Raw genomic sequence first — 21390 nt, 5'->3', positions numbered from 1 at the left:
GCCTGGAAAAGAGGGTGTCTGGGATGCTGACACGCCTGACTTCTTCCTCCCTTGCAGAAATGTTCCCACTGCCAGGAGGCAGGCGCCACCTTGGGCTGCTACAACAAAGGCTGCTCCTTCCGATACCATTACCCGTGTGCCATTGATGCAGGTAAGGTGGGACCACGGACCCTTGTTCAGAACATCTGAAGGGTAGGACATGCACTGTGACTCTCTGTCTTCTTTATTGTTTGTTTTGTCTCATCTAACCCTGTTCTATTTGTAAATGCTGAAGGAACGCAGAGAAGGTACTAAAAATGAATTAAATGGGGTGATTTTTTTTTTATATATAGGTTTTGTAATTCGTAACAGATTCAACTATTTAAGTGTACAGTTCAGTGATTTTTACCATCGCATTCACATAGTGGTGCAGGCGCAAATCCCAGTGAATTTTAGAGCATTTTCCTCACCTCTTAAACTCCTGCCCACTGGCGGTCTCTCTTACCTTCTGCCCACTGGCAACCACGAGTCTACTTTCTGTCTCCGTGGACTCGTCTGTTGTGGACATTTCATGTGCGTGGAATCACACAGTATGTGGTCTTCGTGACGGGCCTCTGTGTGACTCCGCTTCATGATTCTCAGATTTATCCACATGGCAGCATGTGTCAGTACTTCATTTTATTTTCAAACAGTATTTGATTGTAAGGCTACACCATATTCCATCATTCCATCGATGCGCATTTAGGTTCTCCACTGTTGTATTACTGTGAGCAGTGGTGCTGTGAACTTTCACAGACGAGTCTTTGTGTATACCTAGTGTTTCCGTTTCTCTTGGGCATACACCTAGGGGTGGAATGCTTGGGTCACGTGGTAACTCTGTTTACCCACCTGAGGACTGATCAGACCATTCTTGAAGGTGGCTGAGTCATTTTACATCCCTCCAAGCAGTGTGTGAGGGTTCCGGCTCCTCCGTCATCACCAGCACCTGTTTTATCTTCTTTTTCACCGTGGCCATCCCCGTGGGCATGAAGTGGCATCTCATTTTGGGATTTGGCTTTGCACATCCCTGGTGGCTAATGACGCTAAGCAAATCCAGTTTATTTTTCTTTTCCTGCTTATGCTGTTTGTTGCTTTTCTTACATTTGAGAACCATTGCATAATCCAAAATCACAAAGACTTATATCTATGTTTTCGTTTTAGCCCTTACTCGAGTCTTTGATCCGTTCTGGCTATTTTTTGTATATGGTATCCAGTTCATTCCTTCCTTTCCACATGGATCCCAGTTGTCCCAGCACCATTTGTGGGAAAGGCTACTCTTTGCTCATTCACTGACCTTGTCACCTTTGTCGAAAACCAGTTGCCTGTAGATGCATAGGCTTCTCTCTGGACTCCCCAGCACCTCACGTCTTGGCTATGGTGGCTGTAGTAGACTTTGAAAGTGAAAAGTGTCAGTCCTCCAAGTTTGTTCCTTTCTTTCAAGATTGTTTTGGCTGTTCTGGATCTTTTGCTGTTCAGTGATGAATTTTAGGATCAGCTTGTCCATTCCTGTGGGTGAGAGAGGAAATAGCCATTGAAACTTGGATAGTGATTACACTGATTCTGAAAATCAATTAGGGAGTGCTGCCATCTTGGTAATAATGTATCCTCCAATCCATGATCATGAGGTATCTGTCTTTCCATTTATTTCAGTCTTTAATTTCTTTCAATACTGTTTTATAATTTTCAGAGTAGACGTTTTGCACTTTCTTTGTTAAATTTATTCCTAAGTATTTTTATTATTTTTAGTACAATTATAAATAGAATTGTTTTTTTAAGTCAGTTTTCAGGTTGTTCACTGTGAGTGTATAGAAGTATAATTGATTGAGGTATATGTATTGATCATGGATCTTGGAACTCTGCTCAACTCATTGATTAGTTCTAATAGTGGTTTAGTGGATTTCTATAGACAAGATACGTCACCTGCAAATAGGTCGTTTTACTTTTTTTCGGGTCAGATAGATGCCTTAGTTCTCTGGCTGGATCTTCCACATAACATTGGGTAGAAGTGACAAGAACTGGTGCGCTTGCCTTGTTTCTGACCCCTTATGATGATAGCGGTGGGATTTTCAGAGACGTTCTTGATATGGCTGAGGAGGTTCCCTTCTGCTCCTAGTTTGATGTGTGTTTTTATCATGAACTGGTGTTGGATTTTGTCAGACATTTTTCCAGTTCTCTGAGGTAATCAGAGTGGTGTTTTGCACTGTGACAGGTGTTGGAAGAAGGATCCCTTCTGTCTGAGAAGTGCCATCCGGTGAGCAGTGCAGGAGACTCGAGTCTGACTCAGAGCTTCAGTGCCTGGGAGAATCCTCTTTCTTTCTCCTGACTCATAGCTCTTTGTTGATTGTCTTCACCAATTACTTTTTGAGTGTTAGATGGGTCTGACACCTTCACCTGGCAGGTTGCTCATAATGCCGGCAGTCAGGATGGAGGAAGAGAAAAGGGGCAGACAGATGAGAGCGCTCACGGAGCCTGGGGGCTGAGCAGGTAACAGCCATGCAGAGCGCAGAGCACTTGGAGTCGGATCTGGCAGGCAAGGAGTCCAAGTTCCTCTCGACCACCCTTCACCCCGCTCACCTATACTTGCTGAAGCACGCCCCCCTGCCTCTCATCGTCCCTCCTTTCCCCCTCCCTTTTCTCTCCTTTCCAGGTTTCTGTAGGGGCTGCAGCTGAAAAGAATAAGAAAGGGAATTCCCTGGCAGTCCAGGAGTTAGGAGTCTGGGTTTTTACTGCCGGGCGCCCAGGTTCAGTCCTTGGTTGGGAGCTAAGACCCCACGAGCCATATGGCACAGCCAAAAAACAAGAAAGATAATGCTCTAACTTTATGCTGAAGTTAGATTCTGGTGAAAGTGTGTTTGCACACGCTGAAGGGCAGCCGGTGGCCAGGACCCCGTGTGGCCAGAGGGGAAAGTGGGCATGAGAAGACAGCCTTGAAATGTCAGCTCAGGGAGTTTGGGTTCCAGTCCGTCCCTTCCGTCCTGTCCTCCTCTGCATGTTTCCAGGTTGAATCTGAGCTGTAATTCACCTGGACCATGGTCTAGGGTGTTCTGTAGAACAGCCGCTAAACCCTTCTCTCTCGGGGCCAACCACTGCCTTTGCTCATTTTCATGATGCAGTCAGGGTTCTGTCAGAATGTTTTGTTTCTTTTTCCAGTTTAAGCTTCGTGGTCTTTAAATGAAGATTTTTAAGTCTCGGGTTTTGGGCAGTGGTTTGTAAGTTTTATGGGGGAGAGGCAGCAGGAATTACCTCTCCCGTTAGTGGCCAGTGACTGGAGGTCCCCTGCACAGGGCTCTGCGCAGGAGCACCAGGTGGGCCGCCTCACCCCTGCAGGCATGCTCCCGGTGCACTCGGGCACCTGCCTCCAGGCAGCGCCTCCAGGGATTGAGCAGTGCTGCGCGATAAACTTGCTGCGGTGGGGGAATGTTCTAGACCTGTACTGTCCAATGCAGCAGCCACAAGCCATGTGTGAGCACTTGGAAGATAGCTAGTGGAAGGGAGAGACTGAGGTTTTATTTTGTCTTACTTCCCTTGGTGGCTGGCAGCACAGGCCCAGCCGCCTTGGTCAAGACGGGCGGTGGGGGTTCTTTGGGAAGGGCCCTGGGCTCTCCTCCCTCTGATGGGAGCTCCCTCGCCAGCTGAGGGTTAGGAAGTCAATGACTTCCTCGTCGCTCTCTTTGAGCCTGTCTGGTGTGGCCTGCCAGGTAAACTGGTAACATCTCTGTTTGGCAGAAGTTGGTGGCCGAGTGTCCAGGCAGAGGGGGGCCGTCTGGGTCGGGGCCCTGGCCCTCTGGCTTTGCTGCCCCAGCCGCTGCACATACTGCTCCTCAACATGGGACTGGCCCCAGAGCAGCAGCCTCGCAGGGTGACCATGTCTGGGGCACGTGTTGGTCTCTCTGATGACCTGAGTCATAGTGACTCAGAGCCTGTGTCACTCTGCAGACTGATGCCTGGATTTATTCACAGTCCTCCCAGGAATTCTGTAAGTGGTGAGTTTTTGTGTCTGGAAAAGCCTTCATTGATTTCTTTTCTTTCTAATTATAATAAAAATAAGTCCTCTAGTCAAGTCCCCCGTCTCTGTGTAGACTAAGGAACAGTTTAGCATTTTCATCTCTGCCTTCTTGCCAGCTGCCCAAACCTTAGAGAGCCGTTGGTAGTGAAAGGAAAACTTTTACTTCTGGGCACGTCTCCATGGAAACCTGAGGATCTGTGGCTCCAGCTAACCGCGGTCACACACTCGTGACGTCGTGGTTCACTCTTTTGTGCTGCTCGTTACGTCACAGACACGAGATTTATCTCCCAGAGGAAGAGGCAGTAATAAGAGCATGAGCACCAGTTAAAACAGAAAAAGATGAAACGTATTTACTGCAGCGAGCCACGACACAGAGACCAGAGACAGAAGGCCTGCGATGGCTTGGCAGTAATCCCACTGTGCGTTAGCGGTCTTGCCTAAAGGGGCTTCAAGAGGAAACACAGCTGGGAATTTCACCTGCGGCCCCCCTTCCTGCAGCATTTTAAAGCTGCTCTCTCTGCCGACTTTGATCTTGGCAGAGGGTTTAGAGTCCCTGATGGGCTCTGTAAAATGACTGGTGGTCTGGCCACTCCCTGGAAAGGAGCTGTCTGCGTCACAGAAGCCAGTTCAAGGCCTTCCTCTGCCCTCTTCCCACTTCCTCCGGCCCCAGGAGACTGCTGCTTGGTGTGAGGCTGCTCAGTGAGGCGGGGTGAGGCTGGCGGACCCCCCAGTCCCAGCCTGGTTTTGCCAGTGTGAGCACTCGGTGTAGCCCTGAGAGACCGTAGCTGAGCTGGAGGCTGCTGGGGTTCAGTAGACCCCAAGGACATGAGATGGCCTTCTGTTTTATCCCTCCCTGGGCTCACCACCCTAGCTGGAGCGTATGTGGGTGCGTGTGGGTATCTGAGGCTCCACATAGCTTGTGGCGAGAAGCTCAGCAGAGTCCTCCACCCCTACGCCTAGAGAGGACTCTCAAAGCGGAGCGCTGGCCTGGGGTGTTGGCGTCTGTGTCTGGAAGCCACCCTGCCGACTCGGCAGCCTGGTGAGTCTCTGCTGGCCTGTGTGGTGCTCTGACTTCACCGTGGGAAAGTGCTGACCGGGCCCTCTGCACTGGGTAGGCCAGGGGCTCACGGAAGCCAGCGAGCCGCCGTGCCTGCTGCGAGCCTCCCGCCCCTCCTCACTCTCCCCTGGGGAGGCTGGCAGGAGGCAGTCTAGAAGAGGTTCCCCGGCCCCTGCAGGTGTCTGCGCTCTTCAGCTGTGCTTCTCGTCCTGCCAGGAGGGGGAAGTGCATGTCCTGCGGGCCTGTGACCTCACCAGAATGAGGAGCGCCTTTGCCCGCGTGGGAGGCCTTGTGAGAAGGTTTCGTAGATTTGTTAAGGACACTCCGTTTCCAGAAGTACCAGGGACTAGTTCCAAATTGCCTTTAGCGTTCACTTCTATTGTTTTATTTCTTTTCTGCTTTTTAACTTCGAGGGAACATGTTTCCTAACTAGAAGCACATTTTACTAATGGTTCATCGCTGCTGGTCACTGTTTCATGGCTGTGTGAGGGCCATCTCAGACCTCTGCCTTCCTGATGGTATCTTTTCCAACTCACGCACCCCCTCCTCATTTCTGTAAACCCCTGGGGTGGGAGGGTGGCCTCGCCCCGCATGGTCTGTGCCATCTCTGCTGGCATGCTGTGGCCACTGCCCAGGTGAGGCGAAGGCGCCTCCTTCAGGCTCCAGCTGTCCACCCCTGCTGTCCGGGAGCTCTCCGGCTAACTGGAGCGGCAGGAGCCTGGGTCACACTGTGTACTTGTGGGTTGTAAATTAGCTCATTTCATTTACTGCTGTGCTGTTTGCTTGAGGGTGTGAGGTGAGGCACAGATGAGCAGCACTTGCTGTTTCCCGAGCCCTCAGGCTTGCCTGGGGCTGAGAGGACTAAATCAACCCAGTCCGAGGATCCTGGGACTCCAGAGGGGAGGTGGCTCAGCCAGATTGTGAGAGGGTCTCTGTTGGTTTGTATAAAATGTAGAGAGTCTCAGAAGTTTCCATTTGCGTATCCCCTTGCTTATTATTATTTCACTTGAAATCTGTGGCTACACAGGCCGCTCATCTGGACCTCGCTTTAAAGCTGAGTTAAATTGTAAATTTAACAAGGCTAAGTACCATGCCGCCCCCTGCCATGGTGTCTGGGAGCTCTCTGAGAACGTGTGACCAGTATTAACATCCTGCCACCACCTCTGGCTCTGGGGCTGAGGATTCACAGCCCCTCGTGGGGTTTCACTTTCCCCTGCAGCCTTTAGCGTGGCTTGAGGAGCTTCTCCAGCATCTCCATGGTTCGGGGGAGAGGGCGGCAGCAGGGCTGGCCTGGCCTCCTTTCTGCCTCTGACCTGTGACTTGACAGGAGAAAAGAGGCCTGCGGATTCAGTGTTTTCACAAGGAAGCCTTGGCGTGGGCCTGTGGAGTGGGCTTAGCCTAGGATAAGAAATTCTAAAAAGAACATTTACTGGAGATTGTTAAAACAACAGGATATGATCATGGGAATACAGAAAAAATAAAATTAGTGTCTACTTTGCCAACAAAGGTTCGTCTAGTCAAGGCTATGGTTTTTCCTGTGGTCATGTATGAATGTGAGAGTTGGACTGTGAAGAAGGCTGAGCGCCGAAGAATTGATGCTTTTGAACTGTGGTGTTGGAGAAGACTCTTGAGAGTCCCTTGGACTGCAGGGAGATCCAACCAGTCCATTCTAAAGATCAGCCCTGGGATTTCTTTGGAAGGAATGATGCTAAAGCTGAAACTCCAGTACTTTGGCCACCTCATGCGAAGAGTGGACTCATTGGAAAAGACTCTGATGCTGGGAGGGATTGGGGGCAAGAGGAGAAGGGGACGACAGAGGATGAGATGGCTGGATGGCATCACTGACTCGATGGACGTGAGTCTGAGTGATCTCTGGGAGTTGGTGATGGACAGGGAGGCCTGGCGTGCTGCGATTCATGGGGTCGCAAAGAGTCGGACACGACTGAGCGACTGATCTGATCTGATCTGATAATCTTACTATCCAAAGAGTAAGATTTCGGATACTGTTATATTTTGGTAGATCTCCTTTGTCCTTTATGCGTAGAGACATTGTGACAAACGGGATTGTACTTGCACACGCGTGTATCCGAGCAGTGTGCATCGCGTTTCCCCATGCTGTTACCTATTCTGAAACCTTGTCTAACCGACTGATAGTCCACCATGTTGAGGTGCCATAGGCTATTTGGGGGTGTCTCTCATGTTCTGCTATTAGAAATCACAGTGCGCGGTCCTCTACCTCCATGTGTGACCCCCACCCCACGCCCCTCAGGCTGTGCCCCACGCCAGGCTCCTCCTGACTGTCCCCTCTGTCTTGCAGATTGTTTGCTCCACGAGGAGAACTTCTCGGTGAGGTGCCCCAAGCACAAGGTGAGTCAGCCTGCAGAGCCGGTGCTCCCTGCAGGACTAGGGGGTCGGGGGCTCCTCCTGAAAGACCTGGAGACCTGATATTCAGTCTCAGGCCAGGGCTTAGTGGGTGGAGGGGCAAACAGGAGGGAGCCCTGTGATGTGGGGTCAGCACCATGTGGTGGCAGAGCTGGGGAGAAGGTGTTTGTCTGTTCAGAGAAATGCACGTAACTCCTGGTTTCCGCCTTAGTTTAGTGGAACCCCAGACCACAGACTGGCGTGGGGTGAGGTTGGCTGTAGACCTGGATGCAGAGCAGAGGCGTCTTCCCCGATTAGAGAGAGCTGACGCCCGGCTCTCGGGGAAACGCCATCCCCGCCAGGTTCTGCTTCCACAGGTGCAGCCCATGGTGTCTGCATTTGGTTCAAGAGTTGGTCTTTTGGTCGCCTCTCAAATTTAGGAAGGGAAGGAAGATGCGGGCGGAGTGTGTGAATGGCCTATTTCCAAAACACCACTCACGGGTGTGGGGAGGGGAGGGTGTGGAGAAGGGACCCCCAGGAAGGGCTGGGCTGTGGAGGCCTCCACCTGGCGCTCCTGCAGCGGCGGCTCTCCTCCGGCTGAGGTCACACTGACCCCTGGTGGCCACTCGTGCTCACAGTCTTCAGTCTCCACTCAGTGGGGCCAGAAGGTACTAGAAAGAGGTCATCTTGACAGTCTGCCCTCAAATTGCTTCTGAAGGATGCTTACTGATGCTTTTCTTTAAAAATTATTTCCCAAGATGGATCCTTGGATCTTAGAATTTTCTCTTTATTTTTTACTTCATTTGTACTTTTTTTTAAACTTCCCTTTTTGAAGGGTCACATTTTGCGTCAGCAAACCCTGTCTTGAGTATCTCCTGTATGTCGTGCAGTACTGACTCTCTGCTTTTTCTTTCCTTTTCCATGTGCGTTCCTTGCCTCACCTCCGCCCGCCCTGACCCGCACGCTCGTTCTCTGTCCCTCCTGTCTCGTCTCCTTGGCTTTGCCGGCGTCAGCCTCCCCTCCCATGCCCTGTCCCCCCCTTGCAGAACAAGACAGCGAAAGGCAGCCTCAGCACAGAGCAGTCGGAGCGGGGGTGAGGGGGGCAGTGTGCTCGTGGGAATGGAAAGTACAGCAAGCACAGGTGAGTCGGGGCCACCGCCCCTGCGGACTGCGATGGGGTGTCGTGGCCTCTGCCTCCTGCTCGCCCTGGCCAGGCGGCACCTGGGTATCTAATTGCATGAGGCCAACACCCGGTGGATAAAGCACTTCTCTGTTTGTTGCTTAGCCCCCCAGAATACGTGTAGAAAGATAATGTGGGGCTTTAAAATGGTTCCATCGTCCACTAGGGATCAGGGGGCTGTTCCTGAAGGCAGGCCTTGGGTGGGGCTCCTGGGGGCAGCTGGCTTCCGGGATGGAGCCTCTAAGGTGGGGCTGCTTTTGCCTGCAGCCCTCGCTCTTTCCCCGTCTCAGAAAGGCTTCTCACCAGAGATCTTTTCTTTTTTAGTTTGCTTGATGTCTCTAAAGCTTGGGCTTCCCTGGTGGCTCAGACAGAAAGAATCTGCCTGCAGTGTATGAAATGCAGGTTCCATCCCTGGGTCGGGAACATCCCCTGGAGAAGGAAATGGCAACCCACTCCAGTATTCTTGCCTAGGAAATCCCGTGGACAGAGGAGCCTGGTGGGCTACAGTCCATGGGGTCGCAAAGAGTCACGACTTAACGACTACACCACCACCACAGCTCTAAACCTTTGAGTGAGTTCTCCTTTGAAAAACAAAAATTCCCCAAGTTTTGTTATGTGAAATCTTCCCCTGCCTCCCGGTGCTATGAAAGATTCCTTTCATATAAGTGCAAAGGGAAGGAAAATCCCCTCAAAGATTCAGCAGACTTTAGCACATTTAATTTTACTTTTAAAATTCTCAGGAGATTGAGTTGTGCTTTCCATGAGTGTGTCTGTGGGTTCGTGGTCGGGGCTGGTAGCGTGTGCCTGTGAGAGCAGGATTATATGACTTGGGTCTCTTGAAGCAATGGGCCCGCAGTGCCCACCTCCACCCGGCCTTCCACATCCTCCCCGTCCGTACTGAGTCACTGAGGGAAAAGCAAAACAGATTATGAGAAGAAGAAGCAAAATGTAACTAACCTGGAGCACTTGCTTCTACAGGATGGGGCAGGCAGCCAGTTGTCTCAGAAATGTTCATTAAGGGATTATTTCTCTTCAGGTGAGAGCATCTGTGTTTACTCCAGGCATCTGCGACCCACACACTGGTGTGCAAGGCCTGGCTCTCTGGGGCAGCACTGTGTGCCTGAGTCTCTGGAATGTTCCCTCCCCCTTGTTACGAATCTTCCCCGGGGCCTCAGCAGGTAAAGAATCCACCTGCAGTGCAGTGCAGGAGACAGGAGACCTGGGTTTGATCCCTGGGTCAGGAAGATCCCCTGGAGGAGGGCATGGCTACCCAACTCCAGTATTCTTACCTGAAAAATCCCATGGACAGAGGAGCCTAGAGGGCTACAGTCCATGGGGTCGCAAAAAGTCAGACACGACTGAGCATCTGTGTTACAAGGGGTGGGAGTCTGCCTAAAATTCATCCCGGGACGTGGCAGTTTTCATCTGGCAAGTCACTTGTTTCTTAGGTGGGTCCCAGTACCAGCCTCCAGAGAAGGCCCTCGGCTGGGTGATGAGCCCGTGGGGGTTACAGTGCTCTCATGAAGGTGTCCAGTGAGGACTCCGCACTCTCTCTTTTCTCTCCTGCTCTTCCACGGGTGGGGGTGGGAATGGAGGGCACGGGGGTGGGGGCGGAAAGCTGGCCACCACGAGGAGCTCTCCGAGTCTAGAACCTGCAGGGTCCAGTGACCCTCAGGCCAGCAGCAGTCTGGGGGATTTCCAGGCCCATTTCTGTTGGCCCTTCCGCGTGTCCCTGGGCTTGATGGTGTCACTGTTTCTGAGCAGCTCTGCCACCTTCCCAGCCCTGGTGTTTAGAGCCGCTTGGAACGGAGGCCATGGGGAGTGTTCCCGGAAGTGTCTGGCAAGAGCCGGTTGGGGAAGAACCATGAGTTACTTGGGGCCTTTTGTTCTTGTCCTGGAATCCCAGGCTGTGTTTGAGAAAAATAGGAAGTCTGGGCCCAGTTTCCTCTTGGAAATTTTAATTTTGTTCATCCTCGCCTTCCTCTCTGCCCATTCTTGGGCTCTGCCAGCTGCCAGAGCCCTCCGCTCTCACAGGACGACAAGCCTCATGGTTCATCCTCACAGGGTGGGTGTTGCTGTCATGTTTATACCAAAGAAACGAGGCGCTGAGTGATCGAGTGGCCTGTCCCTCCGTTTGGGGTTGTTTCAAGTCTGTTGAGGTCAGACCTTTCCCTCTTGGAGGGAAGGGAGGGACAGAGCGCCGTCTCGTGCCCCTGAAGTGCTTGTCAAGGCAGGGCCCTTCTCCTGGGTTCGCCCGCCCTCTGCAGGTGGTGGGAAGCCCCAGCGTGAGGGGCGGACGCAGCCCCTCCCTTCAGGGAGCATTCACCTTGGGGTCTGTGCTGGGGGCGCAGGTCCACCATCACAAGGTGGGGAAGGGGCAGCGATTATTCCTGTGGTGTGGAGAGTGCTGTGTGACAGCGTCAGCCCACTTAGCATCTCTGTGCTTCAGTTCCTCCTTCTGTGAAAAGAGGACTAACGGTGGCCGGCCTTGTGAGGATGCAGTTAAGAAATGTCTCCACCGTGCCCGGCGCAGCCCTGTCTGGCAGAAAACGCCAGGGCTGAGGGCATGGAGATGCGAGTTCTCATCTCCCACTGCCACGTGAGGTACCTGGCCAGGCCAGCTGTGCCCAGGAGGAAAGGTCAGTGGGCGGCCCCCTCCCGGGTCTGCAGGTGCGGGAGCTTTGGCCAGCCACTTCCGCCCTCTCCCCGGCTCGAGGCAGCTAGTGGACGAGGCTCCTCGCCCGTCCCTCGTTCTCATTGGCTGTAGACATGGAGGCCCCATTCCCACCCGGCCCACCCAGTGGCGGGAAGCCGTGACCTCCGTCCAGCTCTGCCTTGTCCTGGGTGCAAGGTTAGTGCCCAGGGTCATGTCCCGGGTCCTCCTTCCCGCCCACCCCGCGGCCCCGCACGCACTGCCGCTCTGCACCAGCTCCTGTCTCTCCTCGACTTGAGGTTCCTGCCACCTGTAGGGCCAAGTGCAGCTCCTCAGCTCACCTCCGAGGGCCCTGGGGTCACCTCCTCTGACTCCTCAGCGCCTGGCCACCTCCCTCAGGGGTCCTGTGCCCACACTCGGCTCCCTGGGCCGTGGTGCTGTGCCTTGTCTCCGCTTTGGGTCTCAGCTTCAGGGCACGTCCTCAGAGCAGCCTTCCCAGTCCCCTTGTCCCCACTCTGCCACCTCCCTGGCGTCACCACGGTTTCGAGTCGCTGGTATGTTCACAAACCGTCTGCATCTCCACTAGACTGTCCTCCCACAAGGACGGGGCGGCTGTCTTGGCCTCTTCATGCACTGGCCCAGGATTTGGGGGGAGGAGGGCGTGCAGGGTAGTTCCTGTCCTCATGGGGCGGCCCAGGGAGGAGGGCGCTGACCTGATGGCGTCGGGCGGGTGCAGGCTCCTCACGTGCTCCCCATCAGGCTCAGGTCTCAGCTTACAAAGGCGAGGGCAGCCTCAGCCAGATGGAGGTCCCCCCCAGGTCCAGGCGGCCGAGGTGAAGCTGAAGGGCAGCAGGAAGAGGCTGATGGGAATGCTTTGGCCTGGGATGAAGGCCCGATTGTTCGCCAACAGCCGAACACACCGGTGCCTTACTACAGAGAAGAGAGCGGCCTCAGCACAGAGGGCCGCCCGCTCACTCACGGGCCACGGCTCTGCCCTGGTGCTGTCTCCTCAGCCACCTCCGACACCTTTGGACAGACCTGAGCAATGGAGGCTCCGAGGCAGAGTCCCAGGGGCCCAGTCAGAAGAGCTTTGCTGACCGTGAGCCCCAGTCCCAAGTCTAACCAGCCCAGGGCTTTGGGCTGCACAGGTCCCCTCCCTCAGGGCTTTGTCTCCAAGATGATGGGGGTGGCGGGGAGGGGGGGGGGGCGGTGTCAGGCCTCGCAGTGTTCCAGTGAAGAAGTGTCTGTAGGGCTCCTGGCATAGTGCCTGGCCCCTACTAGATGTTTCAAGAGTTTTCTTCCCATTCTTCCTACTAAAGGAATAGTTTTCGGAATAATGGAGAAGTTAAGGCTCCATTATATTCAGGGTCAGTCAGGTATCAGACCCTGGGGAGGTCCCTGCGGGGAACGCCGGAAGGCCGGGCACTGGCAGCGGATATGGACGGATATGCCCAGGCCCCCCAGTGGCACCAAGGGAAGGAGCCCAGGCCAGCGGCCTGCGGAGCCCTCCGGCCAGGCAGACCCTGGTGCCGAGACCACCTGCATTCTAGAGGGTGCAGGCTGGAGACTGCCAAGTGCTGGGGAGAGGGCAGACCCTGCTCCTGGCCCTCGGTCCATGAGCTGAGCTTTGCAGGATGTGCGGGCACTTGTCCTCTGTTCCCGCCCATGGCCCACATCCCCGGCAAGATTTGACCCCTTTGGTCCTTGTTTGAGGCCCCCTGGCAGCCCTGCCCTGGCATCGCCTTGATAGAGGGCCTTTGGTTCCTGGGGCGACACCAGAGAAGGCTGCTTCTTCTCCCCCTTTCCTGGCAGCCTTAGCATCAGGAAACCAGAGTGGAGAGAGTCCGTGCTGGGGGAGGGGGTGCTGGGGTGACCCCCTGGGTGCGGGGGAAGCCACTCTGTGGCCCATGGCAGGGTGGCTCAGCTCCTGGCCCCGGCAGCTGGAGGCCCAGGGTCTGCTTTTGCCTGAGGGCGGCGATGCTGTCCTGCTGCCCTGCAAGCCCCTTACTGTTATTCATGTTTTCTGCCAAGCAGCTAGGAATCTCTTTCTGGCAAGGGCTGGCGGGAATGTCTGTTCTTAGCTTGTATACACAGGCTAGCCTTAACTAGTTTGTGTATTAGTAAGTTTTACAGAAGCAGAAAAGGGACTGGTGATGCCTGGGTTTTCCTGAGGTCTATTGGTTGGTGGAGGGAACTGGAAAGGGTTTGAGGAAGAAGCCAGGTGAGCCCCCCGCGCACACACACACACACACACACACACACACACACCGGGGTGTCACCACACGTGGCTCTTGGCCTAATTTTTCTGGACTGAATTCCCGGAAATTGCTGTGTCTCTGAGATCCTTGCACACGTAAGGACCCATGAAGTATCCTGAGGAGGCCCTTGGTACAAGCCCGCGTACCCTCGGTGGCCACCAGGAGAGTCTTCCTAAACCTGGGGCCCGGGCCAGAAGGAGAGACAGACACCAGTGGCAGGGCCTGGGGAGCCCCAGAGGGTGACCTGAGAGCCGCCCTCCCCTTGGAGCTCCCGGGAGTGTTCTCTGTTAGCTGTGAGAGCGCCGCCTGTGGCTGGAGGGGACCGGGGCATGGTCCTGTGGTCCTGAGCCGGTTTTTCCACATCAGCTGGGTGCTCAGCCACCTCTGTGAGGACAGGTCCCCAGGCCCACGTGCTGAGTCCTGCTATAGGCCCCAGGGGGCAGCATCCTGAGCAAGGGTCACCCCAAGAGCTGCCCCACTGCAGGCAGCCCCACCTCGGGGGTCAGGGGAGTCTCTCCTGGTCTCGGCTCCCTCCACACAGTGGGGAGGGGCACTCCGAGTCCATACCCAGTGCAGCTGGCCAGGTCATTGCTGCCTTTACCCTGTTTCAGGCCCAGAGCCACACAGCCGGCTCTACCACGGGCCCTGGGTGTCTCCGGTCCCGGCTGCCAGTCCCTGCAGAGTCGCGCCACCACAGAGCAGGGGCTGTGGGCTGCAGCACCATGAAGAGGTTCCCAGCACCCAGTGTCTGCTTGTCTTGCAGGTGAGACTGTGGAGATGAGAAGGTGGTGGATACTCGTGATGGAATGGAAACGGTCCTCCTGTGCAGCCACACCCCACCCCGCCCCACCCCGCGTGCCTGCCCGCGCCAGCACTTCCTTCCTAAGTTCTTACATCACTCTCAAACCGGTGACACCACAGGAAAGAAAGACCCAAGACGTTGGAATGGCTGTTTCCATGGACACAATCTCCATAGTGACCGTGTGGGGGGAGGGGGGAGGGGTGGGATGATGGGAAAGGGTGGGGGGAATTAAAAGGGAGGGATAAAAATATATATATATAAATCTATTTTTAGTCTGGAAAGACTTTGTTTAAATGAAAGGTGCGCTATCCCTTTTGATTCTATTTTAAAATTATCTAGTTAAAGAACTCCAAATTTGTTCCAATAACGTGAAATTTAAATGTGAAATTGAACTGAACAAACTCTGATCTCACAAGGACAGGGGTGGCTTAGATCCTTGGCCCAGCTCACACAATTCAGAGACTCTAGACCCAGGGTCAGAGGAACAGACGAACCACACCAAACCATGTCTTTGTCAGTAATTTGTCTCAAAAGTGGGAAGGTCAAGGGGGAGGGAAGTGGGGGATGGTCCGTGTTTTCAAGAATGGGAGAATGATGTTTAAACACAAAAATAAATCTTTTTCATTTCCAGAAACACTATTTATTTATTATTTAAAAAAATTTTTTTTTTTTTCGGGGGAGGGGACATTGGCGGATGCCCCAAGGCGGAGGCCCCACGGTCACAACTGTGTCCTGGGTCCTTGGCCGGTGAGAGCCCCGAGGGTCCCACCAAAGCGGCTTGGCCGGCAGGATCAAGGGGTGGCTGCCCCTGGGCACATTCCAGGCAGCTGTTGTGCCCTGACCCCCAGGGCGGATGGACAAACCTAGGCCGTAGGAGTGGACACAGGGAAGGACGGTGTCAGATGTGCTCATGTGTGGGGGGGGGTAAGCTGACCAGGAGCACCCACTCCACCCTTTCTTCTTTGCTTTCACTTTTATAAAGGATAAGGGAGCCTGCCAGTTGAGCAGCCCCCCGCTACATGATTCTCTATGTTGTGTTGTTTTGTTTTGTTTTGTAAATTGTATAATTTTTAAATATCTGAGTTTTAAAAAAAGAAAAAAGTACAAAAAAAAAATCTTGTTAAGGCCTTAAGAAGGGGTTAGTGCATCTTTCAGGGGTCACTCTGCCGTGGGGATAAAATAGCTGTTTCACAAACAGTTTTATTTAAAAAACAAAACAAAAAAAATCAAAAAAATAATAAACTTCATTTTAACCTTGTTTCCTTTTTTGTTTGAAGCAAACGTGTCTCTTTCTCCTCCCATTCCAGCCGTCAGGCTGGCTCTGATTCTGCTGCGGAGGTGGCTGCCATCAGACTGGCCCAGCCACCTAGGCCTCCCGCAGGCCCAGGGCCCTTGCAGCAGACCCTGGAATGATCCCAACCAAGGACAGTTCTAGCCGCTCAGCCTGGTGGGTCGAACTCAGCCGTGTGTGAAGATGGCCAGATTACTTGAGAGGAGGACAAAATTCCAATCAATGTGAATTTTAAAGCTTATTAAAAAATAATGCAATGTTAATGGACTTTGTTTTAAAGAACAGAAACACTGGAAGGAATGCTGTGAAGTAGAAATAAGCAATTATAAATGAGTTCTGGTGTGCTTATCAGTTTGAGGCTGCAGAAATGGCAGATTAATTTTGTTACAATGGCTCCATCCAGCAGTGTGGTCCAATTCTCATTTTGCTCCACCAGGATGGAGGTGTGGGTGGGTATGCTGTGTGGGCCACGGAACCTGCATAGGAATTATGGTTCTTTATTTCCTTGGCATCCTGTCTGGTCTTGGCATTAACACAGTTCAGATGAGATTGAGAGATTGCAGGTGTTGGGCTTAAACCACAAACCTTGAACATATCTTCAGGAAAATACTTTCCTGACAGCAGATGGTTGGTTCTTCATTTTGCCTTTTTTAAATTCTTTTGACTGGGCTGATGATACTTTGAGTAAAACACTGGTGATGGTTCCTCAAACTGGCTCCTGAAATGACCATTCACTGGGGAGTGGCCCTATTCCACGCCTCACTCCCAACTCTAGCTTTCCGGCTTCTGTAAGAAGCCTCAACTGTTCATGGGCATTTCAGCTCCTGCCACTCTTTTGAGTTCTCTGTTTTTTGGACAGACTTTATTTCTAGAGCAGTGTTAGGTTCATCACAGTGTTGCGCAGAAGGTACGGAGATTCACCATGCATCTTCTGCCCCCACACACGCACAGCCTCCCCCAGTGTCAGCGCTCCCCACCAGGGCAGTGCCTTGTCTTTGGTGAACTTGCATCAACACATGGTCACCCACAGCCCATAGTTTACGTTGGGGTTCATCTTGGTGGTGTGCGCTCTGAGTTTGGACAAACATACAATGACATGGGTTTGCTGTTGTTTAATCATTAAGTCCTGTCCAGCTCTGCGACCCCATGGACTATAGTCCGCCAGGCTCCCCTGTCCATGGGATTTCTCAGACAAGAATACTGGAGTGGGCTGCCATTTCCTTCTCCAGGGGATCTTTCGACCCCAGGGTTCAAACCCACATCTCCTGCATTGGCAGGCAGATTGTTTACCTCTGAGCCACCAGGGAGGCCCATAATGACATGTACATACCGGCAGTATACAGAGCAGCTTCATGCTGTAAGAATTCTCTGTGCTGCCTCTCTTTATCCCTCCCTCCTCTTACCCTGGCAACCACGGATCTTTTACTGGGTCCATAGTTTTTGTGTTTTCCAGAATGTCATAGGGTTGGAGTTACACAGTGTGTAGCCTTTTTACATTGGTTTCTTTCATTTGGTAATAGGCATTTAAGGTTCCTCCATGTCTTTTCATGGCATGATAGCTCATTTCTTTTTTTTGTTGTTCAGTTGCTCAGGGTCCGACTCTGTGATGCCATGGACTATAGCACCCCAGGCTTCCCTGTCCCTCACAGTCTCCCGGAGTTTGCTTAAATTCATGTCCATTGAGTCAGTGATACCATCAAATTATCTCATCCTCTGTCATCCCCTTCTCCTCTCAATCTTTCCCAGCATCAGAGTCTTTTCCAATGAGTTGGCTTTTCACATCAAGTGGCCAAAGTATTGGAGCTTCAACTTCAGCATCAGTCCTTCCAATGAATATTCAGGGTTGATTTCCTTTAGGACTGACTGGTCCCTTGCTGTCCAAGAGACACTGTTCTCCAGCACCACAGTTTAAAAAAGCATCAGTTTTTCGGCACTCAGCCCTCTTTATGGTCCAACTCTCACATCCATACATGACTACTTGGAAAACCATAGCTTCGATTATATGGACCTTTGTTGGCAAAGTGATGTCTCTGCTTGAATACACTGTCCAGGTTTGCAATAGCTTTTCTTCCAAGAAGCAAGCATCTTTTACTTTCGTGGCTGCAGTCACATCCGCAGTGATTTTGGAGCCCAAGAAAAATAAAGTGTCGCTGTGTCCGTTTCTTTTCCCCATCTATTTACCATGAAGTGATGGGACCAGATGTCATGAGCTTAGTGTTCTGGATGTTGAGTTTTAAGCTTTTTCACTCTCAGCTTTAAGAGGCTCAGTTTCTCTTCTCTTGAATATTCTGTTGCCGGGATGCACCCCAGTTTATCCATTCACCTACTGGAAGACAGTTGTTCCACTCTTCAGCAATTATGAATAAAACTGCTATAAACACAAGTGTGCAGGGTTTTTTTTTTAATAATCAACTGCCAGACTGTCTTCCAAAGTGGCTGCCCCAGTCTGCATTCCCACCCACCCGCAGGGAATGAGAGCTCACCCTTGTCGGCGTTGGGTGGTGTCAGCGTTCTGGATTTTGATCATTCTATGATAGGTGTGCAGTGTTGGTGTATTTTGTAAGAGTTAAGTTTTTAAACCGCGGTTCAAAAGCACAAGGTTTAGGTGACCGCCTTAACTTACAAGTTTAATCGCTCAGTCGTGTCCTACTCTGCGACCCCATGGACTGTAGCCTACCAGGCTCCTCTGTCCATGGGATTCTCCAGGCAAGAGTACTGGAGTGGGTTGCGATTTCCTTCTCCAGGGGATCTTCCTGAGCCAGGGATCAAACCCAGGTCGCCCGCATTCCAGGCAGAATGCTTTAACCTCTGAGCCACCAGGGAAGCCTGAGGCAAGTTCACATTGTGCGGGCAAGCTCCAGAACTTTCCCGTCTTGCCCAGCCCAGTTCCCAGAAAACCACGGGAGGAATCTGCCTGCACCCCGCGGCTCCCGGCCCCGCGCCCCCGTTGTCCGCCAGCCAGACTTGCAAGCGCGGTTGCAGCCTGGACCCCAGTGGGCAGTACCGGAGTCAGGTGAGACCTCTGGGCCCACGGGAACCCCTACACCGGCCAGAGCCGGCTCCCACTCCTCCTGCCCCCCAGGCAGCAGCGGAAACTGAGGGGGGCGGGGTGTCTGCCCCGGGGGCAGGGCAGGGGGCGAGCGAAATGCCACCAACTTTCCCCGCGCCCTCGCTGGGCACTGCAGCTGCCCACCTGCTTTCCAGGGAGGTTGCTCCGTGTAGCCTTGGGGGCCCAGGGCCGGGACTCGGTGCCTGGGGGCTCGGGCCCCGGGCGCTGCTCGCCAGCCATCTTGCTGACGTCTTCCCGGACTCGGGACTCAGACCCGGTCTCGGGGTCGGAGGCGCCTTCCCTGCCGGGGCCAACACCTGCGACCCCGAGGTGTGCGGGGTGGGGTGGGGGAGGGGTCCCCATCTCTCAAACACCCGCTGCTTCACCAAAGCAGAAGCCAGCAAGGCCCGCCTGAGCGTGTTTCTAAAATAATAAGCCTGCAGGAACTTAAATGCTGGCCCTCAGGCCTCATAGAAGTGTATTTCCGCTGTAGAGCAGTGGTCCAGAGCCTGAGTTTTGAGATTGACCCTAATGATGCTCTGTGACTTTGACCCACTGCTGTGACCCCTGAGACTCCATGCCTTGGAAACCATAAAGCCGCCGATCTTACATAGGGTGAGGAGCATGGGGCGTGAACAGCAGTGCCTGGTGTGTGAGTGCAGGGTAATCCAAGGCTATGATTGCACAAGGATTGAAACAGGGCGTTGGCCTCACGATTGAGGCCTTCCCCAAGGCCACCCTGTTCAGGACTAGAGCCCCCATCCCCGGTGTTTGGAGGGCACTGCCTGAATTACAAGCTACCTGTCACTGCCCTTCATACGCCCAGTAGAGTGACTGCAGAGGGCATGACACAAAGGGTAGATGGCAGTGTAACGGGGCCGCTGTGACAAGCTGTGACGACCATCCTGCCAGCCCCGCCAGTGCCACCGGACTCTGCCCGTCCAGGGTGGGAGATTGCTGCCAATGGACAGAAACATTCGCTGAGGCCGATGGGAGACCACCGGCTGGCTCTGAGAAGTCCCCAGGGCTCCCCCCAGGTCTTCCCCTCTTGGGCTTTTCAGTGGCCTCAGAGCTGGTCTCCCTGCCTCCTTGAGGCCCAAGAACCCGAGTTTCCCACGATCCGGTCCTCTGCCAGAGCAAAAGCCCCACCTGGAGCTGCCACCGTCCTGCTGCTTTGCAGCGGTGCCTTAATCCCGCAGTCAGGTTACCTGTTTGCGGTCCCAAGCCACCCGAAGACCTCCAGGAGGTTTTCCCAGAAAGTCTACTCCAGCCTGGGGAAATGACCCCACAGCCCTCAAAGCCATCCCTGCAACTGCTGGCCTGGGGTGTCACCTGGCTCCCCGCCTCCTCTTGGTTGTGAGCACTTTGAAGCAGGGGCCCACCCTCGCCATCCCTCCCCCCAGCTTTGGCCAAGGCAAGACGCAGGAAAGGCTGGATAAGCTGAAGAGGGCCAGTTGAGCCCCAGCCAGCCCCGCCCACTGGCCCTGGGCCTGGCAGGAGAGTGGGGATGTGGGAATTTGGAAGGGAAGGAGCTGCTTGCACAAGCCAAGCAGGGATTGCAAATGTTGATGACCCCCACCTGGAGACCACAAGCACTCTGTCCCATTGAAGGCAACCTGGGAAGAACCGGTCCTCTCACTGTTGGGGGTGGGGTGCGAGGGAGGGAACAGGGTAAGAGAGGGTACAGGAGGGCAGAGCGCCTCCTCCAGGCTCTCAGTAAGCTAGGGGAGAGCCTCCAGGACCCTGAACGACTCCAGCTGTGTTCAGAAAGAAAGGTTGCCTCACATACTCCGGGGATGGGTGGGGGGCAGGGGCCTTGACCAGGCCTGCCCTGGAAATGCCCCCTTCCCCACCTTCTGAGTTCCCATGCCTTTACATTTGAATGGGTTTGGGCCTCTGAGTTCCCATCAGCTTCTCAACCTCAAATCTTACCCCTTGAGTTGTTGGAGGGTTCTAAGGCTAGCAGAACCCTGGCATAATGTGACCAACCCCTTGCCTGGAGGAGGCAAAAGGCTGACCAAGAGGGAGTGCCTGGTAGCCGTAATTCCAGTCTGGAGGTGACACATACTTGTGCATGGTGGTACCAAGGTTTGCATTTGCACCTCTGATGGAGGACTGGAAGGAACCAGAGAGTCAGGGTTGGAGGGTATGGGGCTGGAGCCAGAGTGGACTGGACCCATGGAGAGGAGGGAGGCCCAGGAATCCATTCCTTGAGGTCCTCGGCAGGCCTGTGAGAGGGTCAAGAAACTACATCCCCATCTGGTTTCCATTCCCTTGTCTTCTGAAGTTTTAACAGCTGATGTTCAAGGACAAAAGCAAAGAGGAACTGAAGAGCCTCTTGATGAAAGTGAAAGAGGAGAGTGAAAAAGCTGGCTTAAAACTCAACATGCAAAAAGCTAAGATCATGGCATCCAGTCCCGTCACTTCATGGCAAACAGATGGGGAAACAGTGGAAACAGTGAGAGACTTTATTTTCTTGGGCTCTAAAATCACTGCAGATGATGATTTTGCAGCCATGAAATTAAAAGATGCTTGCCCCTTGGAAGAAAAGCTATGACCAAACTATACAGCATATTAAAAAGCAGAGACGTTCCTTTGCTGACAAAGGTCCGTCTAGTCAAAGCTATGGTTTTTCCAGTAGTCATGCACGGATGTGAGAGTTGGACTACGAAGAAGGCTGAGAGCCAAATAAATTGATGCTTTTGAACTGTAAGG

General features: G+C 53.3%; 1 protein-coding gene and 1 non-coding gene across 10 annotated transcripts in view; both read left to right on the top strand.

Moving 5' to 3' along the window:
• Positions 1 to 15593, top strand: part of TCF20 (transcription factor 20) — a 193255-nt gene extending 177662 nt beyond the window's left edge. For 4 of the 9 annotated variants that reach the window (XR_009494405.1, XR_009494404.1, XR_009494403.1 and 1 more), the window contains one exon: positions 58 to 142. Coding sequence is in view for 5 of the 9 variants with exons in the window: in NM_001192574.2 (NP_001179503.2) it covers positions 58 to 151; positions 7399 to 7448; positions 8456 to 8539 (228 nt within the window). In the remaining 4 variants the exon portion in view is untranslated. Of the gene's footprint in view, positions 1 to 57; positions 152 to 7398; positions 7449 to 8455; positions 8584 to 14296 lie in introns of those variants that run through there. The other 5 variants (NM_001192574.2, XM_005207396.4, XM_059886463.1 and 2 more) reach the window with 5 other exon arrangements.
• On the top strand, positions 14219 to 14294 carry MIR2442 (microRNA mir-2442). The gene has a single exon (NR_031262.1). It is a non-coding gene; the product is annotated as a microRNA mir-2442 (primary transcript).
• Positions 15594 to 21390: the final 5797 nt, after the last annotated feature.

Source organism: Bos taurus, chromosome 5, assembly GCF_002263795.3.
Source record: "Bos taurus isolate L1 Dominette 01449 registration number 42190680 breed Hereford chromosome 5, ARS-UCD2.0, whole genome shotgun sequence".
In the NCBI taxonomy this organism is placed as follows: domain Eukaryota; kingdom Metazoa; phylum Chordata; class Mammalia; order Artiodactyla; family Bovidae; genus Bos; species Bos taurus.
The sequence above is the reverse complement of the archived record's forward strand: the minus strand, read 5'-3'. Positions and strand labels throughout refer to the sequence as shown.